We start from the raw sequence: 17,956 nt of genomic DNA, 5'->3' as shown, positions 1-17,956 counted from the left end.
CATGAACGAGTTCCCATACCAGGGGCGGCGGAACGGGGGCGGGGGGCAGGGGGGGGGGGGCACTGCCAGATTTTCCCAAGTGCCGTCTTGCGGACATAAATGTGGCCCCTCGAGCATAAAACTCACATTTCGCATAATTTGTTTTCAATAACCATTTCCTAAAACCCTAACAATGCGCCCTGAAAATGGGCACATTATTCGTAGTTTGCATAATGGCCGGTTTTGAAGAGCGCCCCCTATTTTGGAAGATTGTACCAGCACCCCCCCCCCCCCCCCCCCCCCCCCCACGCCACTATTTAATTTTACGGAGGCCAAGTGTCCGGTGAAAAAAAACTTGTCGACATTTCAGGACGGATGTGCAAAAAAATACCAAAAATGCTTGATACGCTGCTGCACCAGCGAAATATGCCTTTGTGCCCCTTTTTGGTGATGCCCCTCCCCGTTTTGAAACGTTCCACCGCCGCTGTCCCATAGGTATTTGAAGGCCTCGGCTTTATTGCTCAAAAATTAATTTCAGTTTAATACTTCACAACAAAAACACAAGGTATTATATAGTGAATCTTCATGCATTCGTGCATTTCACCGGTGACCGGTTTAAACACTTTTCTGCGGTGTTTAAACGATGGTTTAGAGCCAGCCACATGGCGATGCTCTTTACCAAAAAGAATGGAGAAACTACCATAATGTATAAATGAATGTTAAATAAAAGTAAGAAACAGCTTGACTTCACTTGACATTTTGGTTACTTTAAAAAGTTTATCACACAGTGAAATTTTAAATCAAACTACGTGTAGAGTTCGGAGTAGACCTACTGTTTTATGAAACATCAATCTCACCAGGCGTATTGTAACTACACAATTAATATAAAGATGGGTTTCAATTATCGATTCCTTTCGATATCGATTATTTCCAGTCCAGTTGTCGACTGATTAAATGCGATTAATAGCAGCCAATCACTTCAAACCTCATGCTGCAATAGTTGTGCCATGCAGATGGGTGAATGCGTAGGATTCTGGTGCGCAATGCCAATGGGAACCGAGCGGTTACCAACGTGCTTCTGTCTGAGTTACCAGCGAACTGCAACAAATCAAAATGGTTGACTTCTTTAGCGCACCCTGTCGAGCCAAGTTATTATCATTATTTTATTTGAAGGCAATACTTATTGTGACGGTAAATATTGCTACATGGCAAGAAAGTGGGATTTTTTTATCACTCGAACCGAGTTATCAGTGTAAGGATTTACTCAATTTTATTATTTAAGACACAAACGTCACCTCCTAACTTTCGATTGGTTTGAGAGATTTTAACCAAGAAAACAGGGTTTTCCAAAGATTCTCTTGTTGAACCGACGTCATTCAAAGGGCAAATCTTCTGAAGTCAAATCCGGAGTTGAAGTCGAGATTTGAAAATTCACAACACTATTTCAACAATGAATCCTTTACCTTTATTTGTCTGCCAAACGCATCAGTCACGTGATCCCAGGACTGAGCGTCATCGCTGTACGACACTTGGTACTCCGTCACCCGTTGGTCGTATTCGGAGTCTCCGCGCCCCTGGGTGATCAAACCAGTGATGGTGGCAGTACCATTGAAGTCAACCTGTATCCATGGACTGTCTTCATATCCGCCATAGCACCAGGCTGCAGCATATTCTATTCAACACCATAAAAGATACTAGGGCAGTAAATCTGGCTCCAATATGAAGTTGTTTAACCACAGTCCCATTATCTGCGAACCATCGCTATAGTCGACCATAATTATAGACCAGTCGAAGTCGACTATTCGGGACCAGCCCATACCGAGTAGTCTGAGTATCAAACGTCCTACAACGGAACCCTTTCCGTATCGAACATGTGATATATTTGAGCAATGCAAATTTTATGCGACCCCACACGCCAGCCAATCGGAGTCGACTTTAGAAATTGGGACGTCAGTCGGATCAGAAATGTGGAATAAGCTATTGATTGGTCAATTTGGATGACATGTTTTTGTAATACAGCAACGGGTTACGGTTTCGAGTGTCCCTCTGAAAATTGCAATGCATTTTGCGCATAAATTAATACCCCCCCCCTGCAAAAGCCGATTTATTATTTTACAGCTTATCATTCGAATTATGTGAAGAAATAATTTAATCATACGTCGGTGGATTTCAAAAGTGAATAACTTGTTTACTGCTAAAAACAAATGAAATGAAAGAGCGAAAATTTTTTTTCGGTGAAACTCGAAAATAACACTGGAAGTGTAGATTGAATGTCAAATTAAACAAACCTACCTCGAGTATAAAGTCTGGCCTTGAGTGGGCCATGATCAGCTTGGTTTTTCCAAACAGACGAAGCTGTGATGCTTTCATCCGGGATGCGACCATCTTCCATCCCAAGAGGTCCCTCCACGGAGCAAGGACAGTCTCCTGAGGAAAAGGTGCGATAGTTGTGAGAGGTTTTGTACAAAATAACCATAACAAAACACCAACATAATCTATTTGCCAAGTAAACGTTAAACGAGAGGGGGGGGGGGTAGTTGTATTCAGTGGCGTCACCAGACTTTTCAGTCTGGGGGGGCACAGGGGGGGCACCAGCATTTGATGGGGGGCACTTAGGTGGATACGGATCGCCGTCCTGGGGGAGGGGTCTAAGGGGAGGTCCCCTTTGAAAATTTTCGCATACGGAGGATGGGCTAGATGCAAAATGGTGCCACATTTGATGCTAAATCGATCTGAAGATATCTCCAGAAATTGCTATTTAACCAACTCAGATGATGGGAGTTGAAATAACAAAATATATATATTTTTTTTTACCAACCAAATCTCAGATGGGGGGGGGCACTCGGGGGGCACTAGGTTTTCCAGGGGGGGCACGTGTGGCCCCCTGGCGCCACGGTTTAAAGTGGCACGAGCAGAAAGTTTGGCACGAGGACGAGCAGAAAGTGCCTCTCTCAACCCGCTCAACAATGAAAAACCAGAACTTTGTAAATCCAAAGTGTGTTCTCTTTTGAGTAAAAGGAGCACCCAAAAGAGTTCCCTGCAAATTGGACTCTCCGTACACAATCATCTTGGGAACCACTAAAGATGAATGCTTTTTTATTACAAAATGTGTTTCGACGGCTAATACAGGGTGTACATGTATAATAAAGGGAAACCCGATGCAAATCTAATAAAATATTCTAATAAATATTCTATAAACATCATAAAAAATATAGTAATTTTTTTCAAATAAGTTAAAGATCATGTGAAACGCCAATGTGTCCTCTTTCCAATGATACCTCGAATGCGTGTCTGTGGCTACGATTGACTGAGCATTCGTTATTATTCTGTCAAGGGTCAACACCTGCACTGGGCCAAGTTTGTGCAAAAGGGTAACTGGTATTCTCGGCATGTGGATCGGTTTAATTTAAAGAAAGAAATCCTCCTCTTTAAAACCATCTATTTAATTTTGACACAGCGATTTGACCATTCTCAGTTGTGAAGTTTAATAACCCATAATGGCCAATGCCTTCAACGTGGCCGTCACCTCTTTCCACACAAAGCTCTGCACGAAGTCTAGTCCATTTCAACCTTTGCATAACAAACCAGCAAGCAATCTTAGCTAGGTAAAACTTAACCCAGTGCAGGTTTTGACCCTTGACAGAATAACAAGGAATGCTCAGCCATCCGTGGCCAAAGACACGCAATCAAGGTGTCATTGGAAAGAGGACACATCGGCGTTTCACATCTTTAACTTATTTGAAAATAATTATTTTTATTTTTTAATTTACATTTACATCTGGGTTTCCTTTTTTGATACACCCTGTGTATAAAGATTTCAATTACACTTGAAACAAATCTCTCAAGGATCATTTACTCATCATGTAATTTATTCGATTTCAATTAATAACACCACTCAAAACCAAAAGAAGTCTTTTGAAAACCTAACCTGTTGAAGTTTCAGCTCAGTGGATATTACACTTTTCAAGAAAACAGTGGAAAACCATACACAACCTTTTGATTACGAAAAACCATTTCGTTTATTATCTCTTTCATTTTCGAAAGATCTGTCAATAATTGACTGATCGGTGGAAATCAACTACATTTCTTGACTTCTTCTAAATGAAAGCAATCCAGCAGACGAAATAATTTCACAGAGTGTTTAGAACCGGTACAATCTTTGATCCAGGTATATAGCTTTTTGATAAAAATACTGTAATAATTCTTTGGATAAATGCAAATTTCCCTATGTAAATGTGCCTTTCAAGTTCAGTAAGTTGTATTAGCTTTGAAATGAAATAACACCACAATAAGAAGGTCTTACCATTTCTTTTGAAGTATTTCAACTTCTCTTTGTTGACTGACACGATCGAGTCATCGCTCAATTCACAGCGTCTGGTGTCTTTGGTATAACTAAAGTAGCTGCAGTCTTCTTCCTTGAGGCAGGCCGCGGCACACCTTAAGTAGGAGGCTCGTTGGCTTGACCGAATCACTCGATATTTGACGGTGCTGTTAAACTGTGAAACAGCCGTGAAATCCGAAGATTTCACGGTAGGGAGATTAGAGCCAGCTCCGCTCTGAACCACGCAGACAACCAAAAGAACGAAGCACCAAACAAGACGACAATGTCTTGGGTGACAAATAGGAAAACTCATTTCGTTTCGTTTAGGTTTGTTCAGCCATATAATACCCACATGTAGCTACTTCGAAACTGTTTCAGATTGTGTTGCGAACAGCGAACGGCGAAAGATCGTATACTACGCTGGCAATAATTAAAGGCACGAGTATATTATTGATCACCAAGTCACAATCGCCAATAAACGGATAATTAAGGCCAGGCCCATGGTAAATTAACGCAATGACAAAAGCTGCGCTGCTAATAGCTTTCTCGCACGCATAACGTGCTCCGCCTGCTCCGGTGTGACAGGTAATTCTGTCCCCCCTGGTAAATGTGTCCCCCGGACACATTTACCGGCTCGTGACCCGGTAAATGTGTCCGGGGGGACACTTTTACCTAGGTAAATTTGTCCCTCTCCAGGTAAAAATGTCCCCCTGCCCAACGGTGAAAGTGTTCCCCTGGTAAATGTGTCCCCATGCAGTATGTACTGAGAGCAGCAGCGTGTCGCACGCGCCAGTACATGCTGCAAGATTTGAGGCAGTGATTATAACATGTGTACAAATGCGTCTCCCTCTACAATGGAAATTCGTCCAATAGGAAATTTCGTTACGCGCTATGATGGGAACACAGACCAATCCAAGGAGACGTTGTATCATACTATCAATGATACGAGGGCCATCGCCATGCATCGCCGCTGTGTTAACCTATCGCGGTAGAATCACGATAGACTTCACCGTACTCCGAATCGAAACATTGTGTTCACGTATCATCTAATAGACTAAATTAATTATTTTTATATTCATGAAGGGCAGACTAAAAGTCCAAAAATGTATACCTTGTAGAGTGAATTCATCAAAACAATAACATTCTGGGTTTCAAAAGAGGGGGACACAAAAACCTGGGGGACAGAATTACCTGGAGGGGACATAATTACCTGGAAGGGGGACAGAATTAACGGGCCACGGAGGACACTTTTACCTAGGTAATTCTGTCCCCCCCCCCCGGACACTTTTACCGGGGGACAGAATTACCTTTCACACCGGCATGCGAATTTTCACTGTTTGAATAAAATGCAGGTCTTCAAAATATTTACTGAGACCTATTTATCTTGAAAACCTACACACAAATAATGAAGAAGTCGACTTCAAGTTTGTATTGTCATTGTTGTTCTTCTCGTTTGCACTTAACTGGAGGAGATTGAATTCTAACGAAAGATATTAACGGCACGCGTATTTGTCGCTTATACCAAGTCACATTCGTATACATAACTGCGTTCGGAACGTTGAGAGTTTCCAACTAATGTCTTTTGGCGAAATGGCTCATGTAATTGATTTTTTTTTCAGCGCAATCTACTTAAGCATCCTTGTGCTCCTTGTAATTAATTTTAAAGGTTTTCCGGAGACCTTTATTGCTAATAGTAATAATCATTCCAATATACATGTATTCCTGAGCAACATGTCATTAGGCAGACGGAATCTTCATTGTTACAGCTGTTTCAGGCAGACGGAATCTTCAGTGTTACAGCTGTTTCAGCATTGAAAGCTACCAGAATTTCAGAACGATTACCATCGTCAACTTGCTGTCTTTGGTGTCTCGTTGTTAAGTTCATGACAGTGAGTCACTCGAACAAACTTAATGCACAAATTAATGTTCAATATGAGCCCAATTTGGTTAATGACTGTATGCTATAAAAGTCACCAACAACTGTAAAGTGCACCTACCTGAAGTGAGAACAACTTAAGATCCTGTCGATCGGGCCTAATGTTAAGAGTTTAGGGCGGGGAAGCACAGAGAGGGTTGGGTCATGGATCCTACACACAAGGTGTGATAACGGCCCGTACTGGTGGCAAATACCATGAATACTTGTCAACAAAGGAAAACCTCTGCGCTGCGCGCGGCGGCTTTCGGATTTGCAGGGCTCTGCGTCCGATCCGGTGTCGAAGTCTGTCAAGCCAGCTGATTATATTTTTCAATATTTATGAGTCATTAGTGGAGGGGGACTTCTTAGTACGGTTTGACCTTGGGCATAGAAATATGTAAAGGTCACATAAATATGTAAATATGAAAATATGTAGATATAAATATTAATTAAGGGATGTGGAAATTGTTAACACAGTTTGACCTAATGAATGGATGGGATGAATAGGGAATAGGTGTGGGTATAAGGAACCGGGTACAGTTTGACCAATTATATGGGAAAGATTGCATAAGGTATGGAAAAAAAAATATATATTTTTATGGTACATTTGGATCTTAGCCCGAATATGAGTTTCATACGTTAGTCCCTGTGAACGACCAGCTGGTCGGATCTTTAATCCCCCAACAATAGACGGGAGAGGGCGCGTGCCAAGTCAGCGCACTAGTATTGTTACGAAGTTAATCCGATCGATACAAAAAGTAATTGGATTTCCGAATGCTCGACAGCAGAAAGCAGCGATAGATGGCAAAAATGAATGTTGCGTTGATCAGACTGAAACGAGTACGATTGTCTATTTGAAGACTTATTTTAAAGTCATTTTTATTGGGTTTATGGGTATTGTGCACGTTGCGTTTTCCAAGGTATAAACAAACACTCACCGCAGCATACTTGCAGGGTAAAACCTGTGTCGGCCATGGGGGTATATGATAAATCCACGATCCATAATCCATGCGTCTGTACGGAGACCGGTGGTCGATTACCCCTCGATGATCGCACCGATCCTGGAGCAAATAAATACCGATCCTGGAGCAAATAAATAACTCCGTCCGTGCTCATCCTACTCTATGCCGTAGAGTAGGATGAGCAGGGAAAAGAGTAGGATGAGCAGGGAAAAGAGTAGGATGAGCAGGGAAAAGAGTAGGATGAGCAGGGAAAAGAGTAGGATGAGCAGGGAAAAGAGTAGGATGAGCAGGGAAAAGAGTAGGATGAGCAGGGAAAAGAGTAGGATGAGCAGGGAAAAGAGTAGGATGAGCAGGGAAAAGAGTAGGATGAGTAGGGAAAAGAGTAGGATGAGCAGGAGAAAAGAGTAGGATGAGCAGGGAAAAGAGTAGGATGAGCAGGGAAAAGAGTAGGATGAGCACGGTAAAGAGTAGGATGAGCACGGTAAAGAGTAGGATGAGTAGGAAAAAGAGTAGGATGAGCAGAAAAAAGAGTAGGATGAGCAGGGAAAAGAGTAGGATGAGCAGGAAAAAGAGTAGGATGAGCAGAAAAAAGAGTAGGATGAGCAGGGAAAAGAGTAGGATGAGCAGGAAAAAGAGTAGGATGAGCAGGGAAAAGAGTAGGATGAGCAGGGAAAAGAGTAGGATGAGCAGGAAAAAGAGTAGGATGAGCAGGGAAAAGAGTAGGATGAGCAGGGAAAAGAGTAGGATGAGCAGGGAAAAGAGTAGGATGAGCAGGGAAAAGAGTAGGATGAGCAGGAAAAAGAGTAGGATGAGCAGGGAAAAGAGTAGGATGAGCAGGGAAAAGAGTAGGATGAGCAGGGAAAAGAGTAGGATGAGCAGGGAAAAGAGTAGGATGAGCACGGTAAAGAGTAGGATGAGCAGGGAAAAGAGTAGGATGAGCATGGAATTAAGAGCGCACAGGCACGCAGAGAGCATGCGCAGGGGGGGGGGGGTGTGGAAATGAGCTCAAACAGACAGGTCTCGGCACAATATATATTAAACCAATTCATCCGTTTCTTGTCATTCGTGAATCAGCCTTTATAACTTCAACATGAATACTTTTTCTGCAGTCAAACCCCATGCTTGTAACCAGTGTGATAAAAGCTTTGGACGGAGATATAATCTCTGGCGACATACCGAAAACGCTCATGCTGAAGATGAATCTGAAATGAATGGGGTTAAAGGGAAAATACAACATTTGCAAACATCAAAAAATAAAACTACCAAATCATTTTGAAATACCTTGCTGGACTGGTAGTGAATGACAGTGTAAAGCATCCTGTAAAATCATGGCACCTGGTAAACTGTCATTTTCAAGAAAATTGTATTTTTGTATCAATTTCCAACGCTGATCGGCCGATCAGCGTTGGAAAAAAACTGGCTTTTTTTCAAATACTGGCCCCAGTTGACCATCGTACTTGTTTGCAATCGATTACACACCTATGAACGGGTACAAGCCAGCTAGACTGGTTCCCTGACCTTACAATTCCCCAATGTATGTAAACTGCTCTGTTTCTTCTTATATGGAGTCAGGGAACCAGACTACAGGAAAATGATTGTTTTTCTTGGTTTTTATAGCATTTTTGAACCCAAAACCTCAAAAAAGTCAGTGTATATATTTGCTATATATTTCCAACCCCCCAATTCCATCCATTTCTGAAAATTACAGCAAAAGCAAATGATGTATATTCCCTTTAACGATGATTCTGAAATTGAGGTTATTCAATCTGATCATCCTGACGTGGATGAATCGGGCTCTGAAACGGACTCGGAGGTAGAAGATGACGATGAAGATGAGTCTAGTTCTGAATTAGAAGACAATGCTACTTTCCAAGACTGGTTGGAAGAGTCCAAAGAAGCGACTCGTGAAATGTGGAGCGAAAAACATGAAAAGTACATCAACGAGGGTATAGGTGAAGATCAGGCCAAGGAAAAGGCCGATAGGAAGACCCTCTGGGCAGTCAAGCAAATTTTTTTTGACAAGTACAAGGATTTTCTGTCCAGCTACCTACATCTGAAAGATAACGATACTCATCAAGATATTGTGGACAATCTCAAAGAAAAAATTTATAAGGGCATTAGCGTACAAAAGGCTCTCGGCAGAATTATGCCTAAACACCAAATGAAATTTGACGGACTTTTCCATCAAGATGAAGAAGACGTCAGCGAGAAAGACAGTGATGATTAAAGACTAGTAGTCAACATTACAATGACGATATAATTGCGGCAAAATACATTGGGATAGACAAATAAAAACACGAGTGTTTTAATGAGAAATGACGTCAATAAAGCAATTAATGTCATAACGTATATACTAATTTCTGCAGTTGTATTTTTCTTTGTTTGTGTTGTCTTATCAATCGGAAAAGCCTACTCTCAGTCATAAAATTAGTGCTGGACACGCCCTCTAAATAACCCCCGTAAAATACTCGTAAATGAAAACCAGTCATCCATGATTTTGTAAACAAATCCGGCACGGAGGTACAACTAAGGTTAAAGTGGCACCGTTTTTCCCGTCGAACGCCAATCCCCCCCCCCCCACCCCCCTGAATTTTTAACTATAGATAGGCTATAGCTTGGTTTTGGGGTCGTTCTAGTACGAAATATTATAAAATGCACAGTTGTAAAGGATGGTTGTGTTATTCCGATACACTAGCTCAATCGGGCACTTTCCAGGCCATAGTTCCCTTTAAAAACCACATGCCCGCACGTTTTGTTATGGCTTTAAACCACTGAATCCATTCCTTATTGTACGCGCCTCTGCAATAGAGCCTAATCGATAATTTAGCCGTCACGGTTTAAGAAAACTTGAGCGCTATCTGATCGGACGGCGTGTATACAGTAGTGTGCATGTGTACTAGCAATTGCTCTGGCTGATGCCAAAACCTTCCCTTTTCTACGATCACCGCGCACAGACATATATTTTTACTTGGATGATTCTGGTGGCAGTGTAGAAGAGTGCCATTGGTATTGTATCGATTAACAAGAGGAATATAGGCGCACGGACGGAGTTATTTATTTGCTCCAGGATCGGTGCGATCATCGAGGGGTGATCGACCACCGGTCTCTGTACAGACGCATGGATTATGGATCGTGGATTTATCATATACCCCCATGGCCGACACAGGTTGTACCCTGCAAGTATGCTGCGGTGAGTGTTTGTTTATACCTTGGAAAACGCAACGTGCACAATACCCATAAACCCAATAAAAATGACTTTAAAATAAGTCTTCAAATAGACAATCGTACTCGTTTCAGTCTGATCAACGCAACATTCATTTTTGCCATCTATCGCTGCTTTCTGCTGTCGAGCATTCGGAAATCCAATTACTTTTTGTATCGATCGGATTAACTTCGTAACAATACTAGTGCGCTGACTTGGCACGCGCCCTCTCCCGTCTATTGTTGGGGGATTAAAGATCCGACCAGCTGGTCGTTCACAGGGACTAACGTATGAAACTCATATTCGGGCTAAGATCCAAATGTACCATAAAAATATATATATTTTTTTTCCATACCTTATACAATCTTTCCCATATAATTGGTCAAACTGTACCCGGTTCCTTATACCCACACCTATTCCCTATTCATCCCATCCATTCATTAGGTCAAACTGTGTTAACAATTTCCACATCCCTTAATTAATATTTATATCTACATATTTTCATATTTACATATTTATGTGACCTTTACATATTTCTATGCCCAAGGTCAAACCGTACTAAGAAGTCCCCCTCCACTACTTGAGTCTACCTTTTGATTGAATGCTGATAAGTAATAACTACATAACCATGTTAACGCCGAGCACAATATCTTTAGCTTTAAAATGAACTATGAAATGTCGCATTTGTTTTATCGGTTCGGGACCACATCTCTCTCACACTTTTTAATGAAAGCCGAATTAACAACGAAATTTAGGTAAACGGTGTTCTCCTCGAAATTTGACGATTATTTTCCGGGTAAATACTTCATCTATGACGACAAAAACTGCACAATACCATCTGTTATATCCTAAAGTACATATTTATTTTTACAATTTCGGAACTTACATAAGGCGTAGTTTTGCTCACAGTTTTATGAGTTTTAAAAAATTAAGTCCCCTTTCCCTTACATTTATTTACAGGTAAATTACAGCCGTACTTTTTACACCAAACAGGGAGAAAAAAACAGCTATAACATGATAATTTGTACGTTGGTACCTTGCACCTAAGGCCAACTCCTTCCAATTTAAGAGAACGTTAGCCGACGTTGTGTTTGCGGGCAAGGTGGCGCTACTAAGCTTACTAGACGGCGCGTGGAAAGCGGTGAAGCTGGTCATGTCGGCCGCTTTTTTGTCTTTCAAAAGACATAAAAAAATTGCTTTATTATATAACAAAAATTATGTTCTTTTTTAAACTGAACACAAAGGGGACAAAACTATAATTATATAAATGAGTGCTATTTAAAAGTTAGAAAAAGCTTGACTTCACTTGACATTTTTTGTTACTTTTAAAAGTTTATCCTGCAGTGACATTTTAAATCAAACTACGTGTAGAGTTCGGAGTAGACCTACTGTTTTATGAAACATCAATCTCACCAGGCGTATTGTAACTACACAATTAATATAAAGATGGGTTTCAATTATCGATTCCTTTCGATATCGATTATTTCCAGTCCAGTTGTCGACTAATTCAATGTGATTAATAGCAGCCAATCACTTCAAACCTCATGCTGCAATGGTTGTGCCATGCAGTGGGGTGAATGCGCAGGATTCTGGTGCGCAATGCCAATGGGAACCGAGCGGTTACCAACGTGCTCCTGTCCGAGTTACCAGCGAACTGCAACAAATCAAAATGGTTGACTTGTTTAACGCACCCTGTCGAGCCAAGTTATTATCATTATTGTATTCAAGGACTACTTATTGTGACGGTAAATATTGCCGCTCAGCAAGATAATGGGATTTTTTTCATCACTATAGAACCGAGTTATCTGTGCTACGGTTTTACTCCATTTTATTAAAGACACAAGCTTCACCTCCCAAATTTCGAGATATTTTAACCGAGATAAGCAGGGTTTTCCAAACATCGGCTTTCTCCCCGGCTTCGGGACCCTCTCTTGCTCCTGAATCATAATAAAACCTTATAATATCGAATTCTTACATGAGTATTTGGTGTTCATATTTTGGGACTTGTTGAACCGACGTCATTCAAGGGGCAAGTTTTCTGCAGCAATGTCCGGAGTTGAAGCCGAGATTTGAAAAACCACGAAACTATTTAACAGTGATTACTATACCTTTATTTGGGTGCCAAACGCATCAGTCACGTGATCCCAGGACTGAGCGTCATCACTGTACGACACTTGGTACTCTGTCACCCATTGGTTGTAATGGTCACCACGCCCCTGGGTGATCAAACCAGTGATGGTGACTGTACCATTGAAGTCAACCTGTATCCATGGACTGTCTTCAGATTCGTCATAGCACCAGGCTGCAGCGAATCCTGTTCAACAAAATAACTGACTTTATAACACCTCATCCACAGATTCTGTGTCTTGATTGGCCGAGAGCGAGCCACATGGTACTTTCTATTTTTGCTATTTTTCTGTGCACGGCCAAAAGTACTTTACCCGTGGCAACCAAAGTACTACCATAATGGCAACCAAAGTACTATCCGGTTCGTAAGTGTGACGTCATCTCAACTTAACCATGCGTACTTGTACTTCACATTGTGAGCATAGCACGAACGGAACCGGTGTCATATGAAAATCGGACTCGTATCAAAATCGGACTCTTTTTCCCTTTTATTGGTTAAACCCTCTCACGTGACCGGTGGTTCGCGCGTGTGTATGACGTTTTACTAACAACCGGAGAGAGTACCGAAGTGAATATACATCACTTGCACAATAATTGTGTGTGTAAAAGACGTTAGCGCGCAACCTCGTCCCCAGTGCTTTCATTATTTTTAACCTCGTTTCCAATAGTAAGCCCTGGATAGGAAACTTTCTTCCTGTATCCTGATTCGTTGCCGCAATTTGCTAATAATGAATTTATATCGTGTAGTTGGTGTTTCCAACATGCATTACGTGTTTTCACGATCATTGTAATTATAACGTCCGCGCCTTCTCAACAATACTCCTTTTCTTTCCAGTTTGCTCATATAGTAATATGATATTTGATACTGCATATTGGCGGGCCAGATTGTAACATTTTAACTTCAAAAAAATCGTGTTTTCATAACTCACGGCGCGACGAATTGATGCTGTTTTTACCGCAGACACCGCATACAAAAAGAAACGCTAATGTAACGCACATGCAGGTACCAGACTATTCCTCATTTGCATACGTGAGCGAAAATCTTGCACACACGGATCCAATACCAGGGTGATAGAGCAGGTAGTGGTGGGCGCGTACTGCTCGACACCCTGGGGACGAGGTTGATTAGCGCGTGATTCAGCCCGTGAACCAACACGCGCACGTACTCCATTCGTTTGCACGCACTACACTTCCCGGTTCAAAATGACTTCACAATTCAGTACTCAATACCCATGGCGCGGTACTACATGGCCAAAGAAGGTCACAATAAAGAACTCTACAAGAAACCAACGAGATCTCTTGGAGTAAGGCCATTACCAGGAGACGTCTTAGGTGGACAGGCCATGTCCTGAGACTGCATGAGGAGCACCTGCAAGCGCTTCTAGAAGCGATCCGCAAGAACAATTAGCTGCCAAGAGGTGGATAACGAACCACGTGGTTGAATACAGTAAACACGGACCTGACAACCACGGGGGTCAATATCAAAGATCAACACACCTGGCATGTGGCATCAGACAGTGCGCAGTGGAGGACACTTACAGAGTGCGTGTCATATCTACTTCACGCAAGCTCCTGGATGATGGCGCGGTATTATATGTGTGTGCAAATGCTGGTGTGCGCGTTGAGCGCAGCGCATTATTGTTCCCAAAAGAGCGCACCACTGAGTTAGGTTCAAACATTTCATGAAAGGGGTGGTTTGGAAGAGAGAAATACATTTCCCACCAATTTTGTAATGAAATTGAAGTTTATTTTAACTGTGTTCAGATTTAAATAATTTAAAATATTAAAACCAAGAATCTGTGGGTGAAGTGTTTAAAACAAATATTGAATGCTTTATCTCGTGGTGAAGTTAAACTAGCCCCCTTCGGTGATCCATGGAGCATTTTATTTTATGGATCACCTTGAGAGGCTAGTTTTACTCATAGAGCTATATTAAATTACTCAAGCGCTAACTCATGTACAAAGTGATGCCTGCTGGGCGCATCCATGTTTGTACACAAACCTATGGAGAACTCGAAATTTTGTACGTTTTTTTGTAAGTCTATTTGCATATCTGCGTTTGTATTCCATACCAGTGCGTTATCGAAGCCAATACGCCCAATACCGAAACACACGATCAGCAAATGAGCGTGTCATTTTGCTCTACGCTTTCACCATGGTCTCCTATACACAGACTAGGGGGCACCCCGGGGGAACGGACATCCGCTGCCCCCCCCCCCCCCGTAGTTACGCTACTGCATTTTCTTAATAAACTTCTTCGTGTAGCACTTTCAAAATCAAGGATATGAAAGCCCAATTAATAAGCTTTTTGTAGTACAAGAATCATTCGAATCACTTAGGCACTTTTCAAGTTACGGAATTTTAAACACAACCCCCGTTTTAAAGTTCTGACCACGGATCACCACAAAAAAGTGTGTGTTCTTTCAGCAAAACGAAAACAATTAAATGCACACACATCCCTATGCAAATTGTTTTCGTTTTGCTGAAAGAACACTTACTTTTTGGTACTTGAAAAGTACATATGATTTGAATGATTCTTCTACTAAAACAAAGCTTATTAATTTGGCTTTTATATCCTACATTTTTGATAGTGCTACATGCAGAACTTTATTGAAATAAATTGGTCGTGCCATTTGGGTTTCCTTATTTATTTGTTGACTCGCCCTGTATATATAGGGAAAAAATGAAATGAAAACGAAAGCAAATATATTTTTTGAGGTGAAACTCGAAAACAACACGGGAAACATGTATTTAATCTCACTAAATCCAAAAAGCCTACCTTGAGTATAAAGCCTGGCCCTGGGTGGGGCATAAGTAGGGCGGTTTCTATAGAATGACGAAGCTGTGATGCTTTCATCCAGGATGCGACCATCTTCCATCCCAAGAGGTCCCTCCACAAAGCAAGGAGAGTCACCTGAGGAAAAGGTGCGATCGCTTTGAGAAGTTTTGTACAAAGTAACCATTACTATTTTTTTAAAAGAACATACAGTGAAATCTCGACAAGTCAAACTCTGATAACTCAAAACCGTCAATCCTTTGCCTTCAGTAGTAGGCTATAACAATGATATTAAACAACCCTGCTCAACTCAAAACTATGCGGAAGTCAAATTTTGAACCTGTTTCCTTAAGGTTTGGCTTATCAAGATTTCACTGTATTATTGGTCTGTTTGCAAAGTGAAAGTTCAACGGGGAAGAAAGAATCGTTTTCTTCCGCTTAATGGCACGAGTAGATAGTTTCGGATGCATATGTGCCTCTTCCATCCTGCTCAACATTGAAAAACCAGAGCTTTGTAAATCCAAAGTCTGTGTCCTCTTCAGTAACAAGAGGACCCAAATGAGTTGCCTGTATATACCTATCACAAACATCTTGGGAAACATAAAGATCACATGCTTATTAATATTATACAGTCGACTCTCGTTATAACAAGGTCGATGGGACTAGCAAAATTACCTCTTTGAGACAGGAATGTTGTTGTAAAAGGACAGCGAAACAAAGAAACACAAAGAGAACCTGAGATTTGGGACCTCAGAATTTGCTCTTTATAAGCAGAACCTCTTTATAAAAGTGCTCTTTATAATGAGAGTCGACTGTAATTATTCTTCGACGGCTTACCAGGATTTCAATTACAGTAAAAACAAAAATCCAAGTGCTGCTTGTTGCATTAGCTTTGAGCCTTTGAAATGAAACAGTAACACAATCTCACCATTTCTTTTGAAGTATTTCAACTTCTCTTCGTTGACTGAAACGATCGAGTCATCGTTCAATTCACACCGTCTGGTATCTTTGGTATAACCGAAGTATTTGCAGTCTTCTTCCTTGAGGCAGGCCGCGGCACACCTTAGGTAGGAGGCACGTTGGCTTGACCGAATCACTCGATATTTGACGGTGCTGTTGAACTGTGAAGCCGTGAAATTCGAAGATTTCACGGTAGGGAGATCAGAGCCAGCTCCGCTCTGAACCACGCAGACAACAAAAAGAACGAGGCACCAAACAAGACGACAATGTCTTGGTTGACAAAAAGGAAAATTCATTTCGTTTCGTTTAGGTTTTTTCAGCCATATAATACTCACATGTAGCTACTTCGAAACTGTTTTAGATTGTGTTGCGAACAGCGAACGGCGAAAGATCGTATACCACGCTGGCAATAATTAAAGGCAAGAGTATTATTGATCACCAAGTCACAATCGACAATAAACGGATGATTAAGGCCAGGCCCATGGTAAATTACCGCAATGACAAAAGCTGCGCTGCTAATAGCTTTCTCGCACGCATAACGTGCTCCGGCATGCGCATTGTCACTGCGTGAAAAAAAAATTAAGGTCTCCAAAAGAATTACTGAGACCTATTTATCTTTAAAACCTACACACAAATATTGAAGAAGTCGACTTCAAGTTTGTATTGGCATTGTCGTTCCTCTCGTTTACACTTAACTGGAGGAGACTGAATTCTAACGAAAGATATCAACGGTTATACCAAGTCACATTCCTATACATAACTGCGTTCGGTACGTTGAGAGTTTCCAACTAATGTCTTTTGGCGAAATGGCTCATGTAATTGGTTTTTTTTCTTCAGCGCAATCCACTTAATGCATCCTTGTGCTCCTTGTAATTAATTTTAATGGTTTTCCGGAGACCTTTATTGCTAATAGTAATAATCATTCCAATACATGTAGGCATGAGCAACATGTCATTAGGCAGACGGAGTCTTCAGTGTCACAGCTGTTTCAGCCTTGAAAGCTACCAGAATTTCAGGACGATTGCCGTGGTCAACTTGCTGTCTTTGGTGTCTCGTTGTTAAGTACATGACAGTGAGTCACTCGAGCAAACTTAATGCACAAATTAATGTTCAATATGAGCCCAATTTGGTTAATAACTGTATGCTATAAAAGTCACTAACAACTGTAAAGTGCACCTACCTGAAGTGAGAACAACTTAAGATCCTGTCGATCGGGCCTAATGTTAAGAGTTTAGGGCGGGGAAGCACAGAGGGGGTTGGGTCATGGATCCTACACACAAGGATTAACGACTATGCGCGATAACGGCCCGTACTGGTGGCAAATACCATGAATACTTGTCAACAAAGGAAAACCTCTGCGCTGCGCGCGGCGGCTTTCAGATTTGCAGGGCTCTGCGTCCGATCTGGTGTCGAAGTCTGTCAAGCCAGCTGATTATATTTTTCAATATTGATGAGTCTAACTTTTGATTGAATTCTGATAAATAATAACTACATAACCATGTTAACGCCGAGCACAATATCTTTAGCTTTAAAATGAACTATGAAATGTCGCATTTGTTTTATCGGTTCGGGACCACATCTCTCTCACACTTTTTAATGAAAGCCGAATTAACAACGAAATTTGGGTAAACGGTGTTCTCCTCTAAATTTGACGTTTATTTCCTGGGTAAATACTTCATCTATGACGACAAAAACTGCACAGTACCATCTATTA

General features: G+C 41.4%; 1 protein-coding gene across 1 annotated transcript in view; it reads right to left on the bottom strand.

Moving 5' to 3' along the window:
- Positions 1-17,956, bottom strand: part of LOC119721477 — a 68,504-nt gene that overhangs the window by 10,862 nt on the left and 39,686 nt on the right. The window contains exons 15-22 of the mRNA XM_038191558.1: positions 16,736-16,805; positions 16,211-16,583; positions 15,286-15,420; positions 12,488-12,693; positions 11,902-12,033; positions 4,283-4,535; positions 2,272-2,406; positions 1,443-1,651 (exon numbers count right to left, since the gene is read on the bottom strand). Coding sequence (XP_038047486.1) covers positions 1,443-1,651; positions 2,272-2,406; positions 4,283-4,535; positions 11,902-12,033; positions 12,488-12,693; positions 15,286-15,420; positions 16,211-16,583; positions 16,736-16,805 — 1,513 coding nt within the window. The remainder of the gene's footprint in view (positions 1-1,442; positions 1,652-2,271; positions 2,407-4,282; positions 4,536-11,901; positions 12,034-12,487; positions 12,694-15,285; positions 15,421-16,210; positions 16,584-16,735; positions 16,806-17,956) is intronic.

This window comes from Patiria miniata, unplaced genomic scaffold, assembly GCF_015706575.1.
Source record: "Patiria miniata isolate m_02_andy unplaced genomic scaffold, ASM1570657v1 HiC_scaffold_13, whole genome shotgun sequence".
Lineage (NCBI taxonomy): Eukaryota > Metazoa > Echinodermata > Asteroidea > Valvatida > Asterinidae > Patiria > Patiria miniata.
This window is presented reverse-complemented; position numbering and strand designations above follow the sequence as displayed.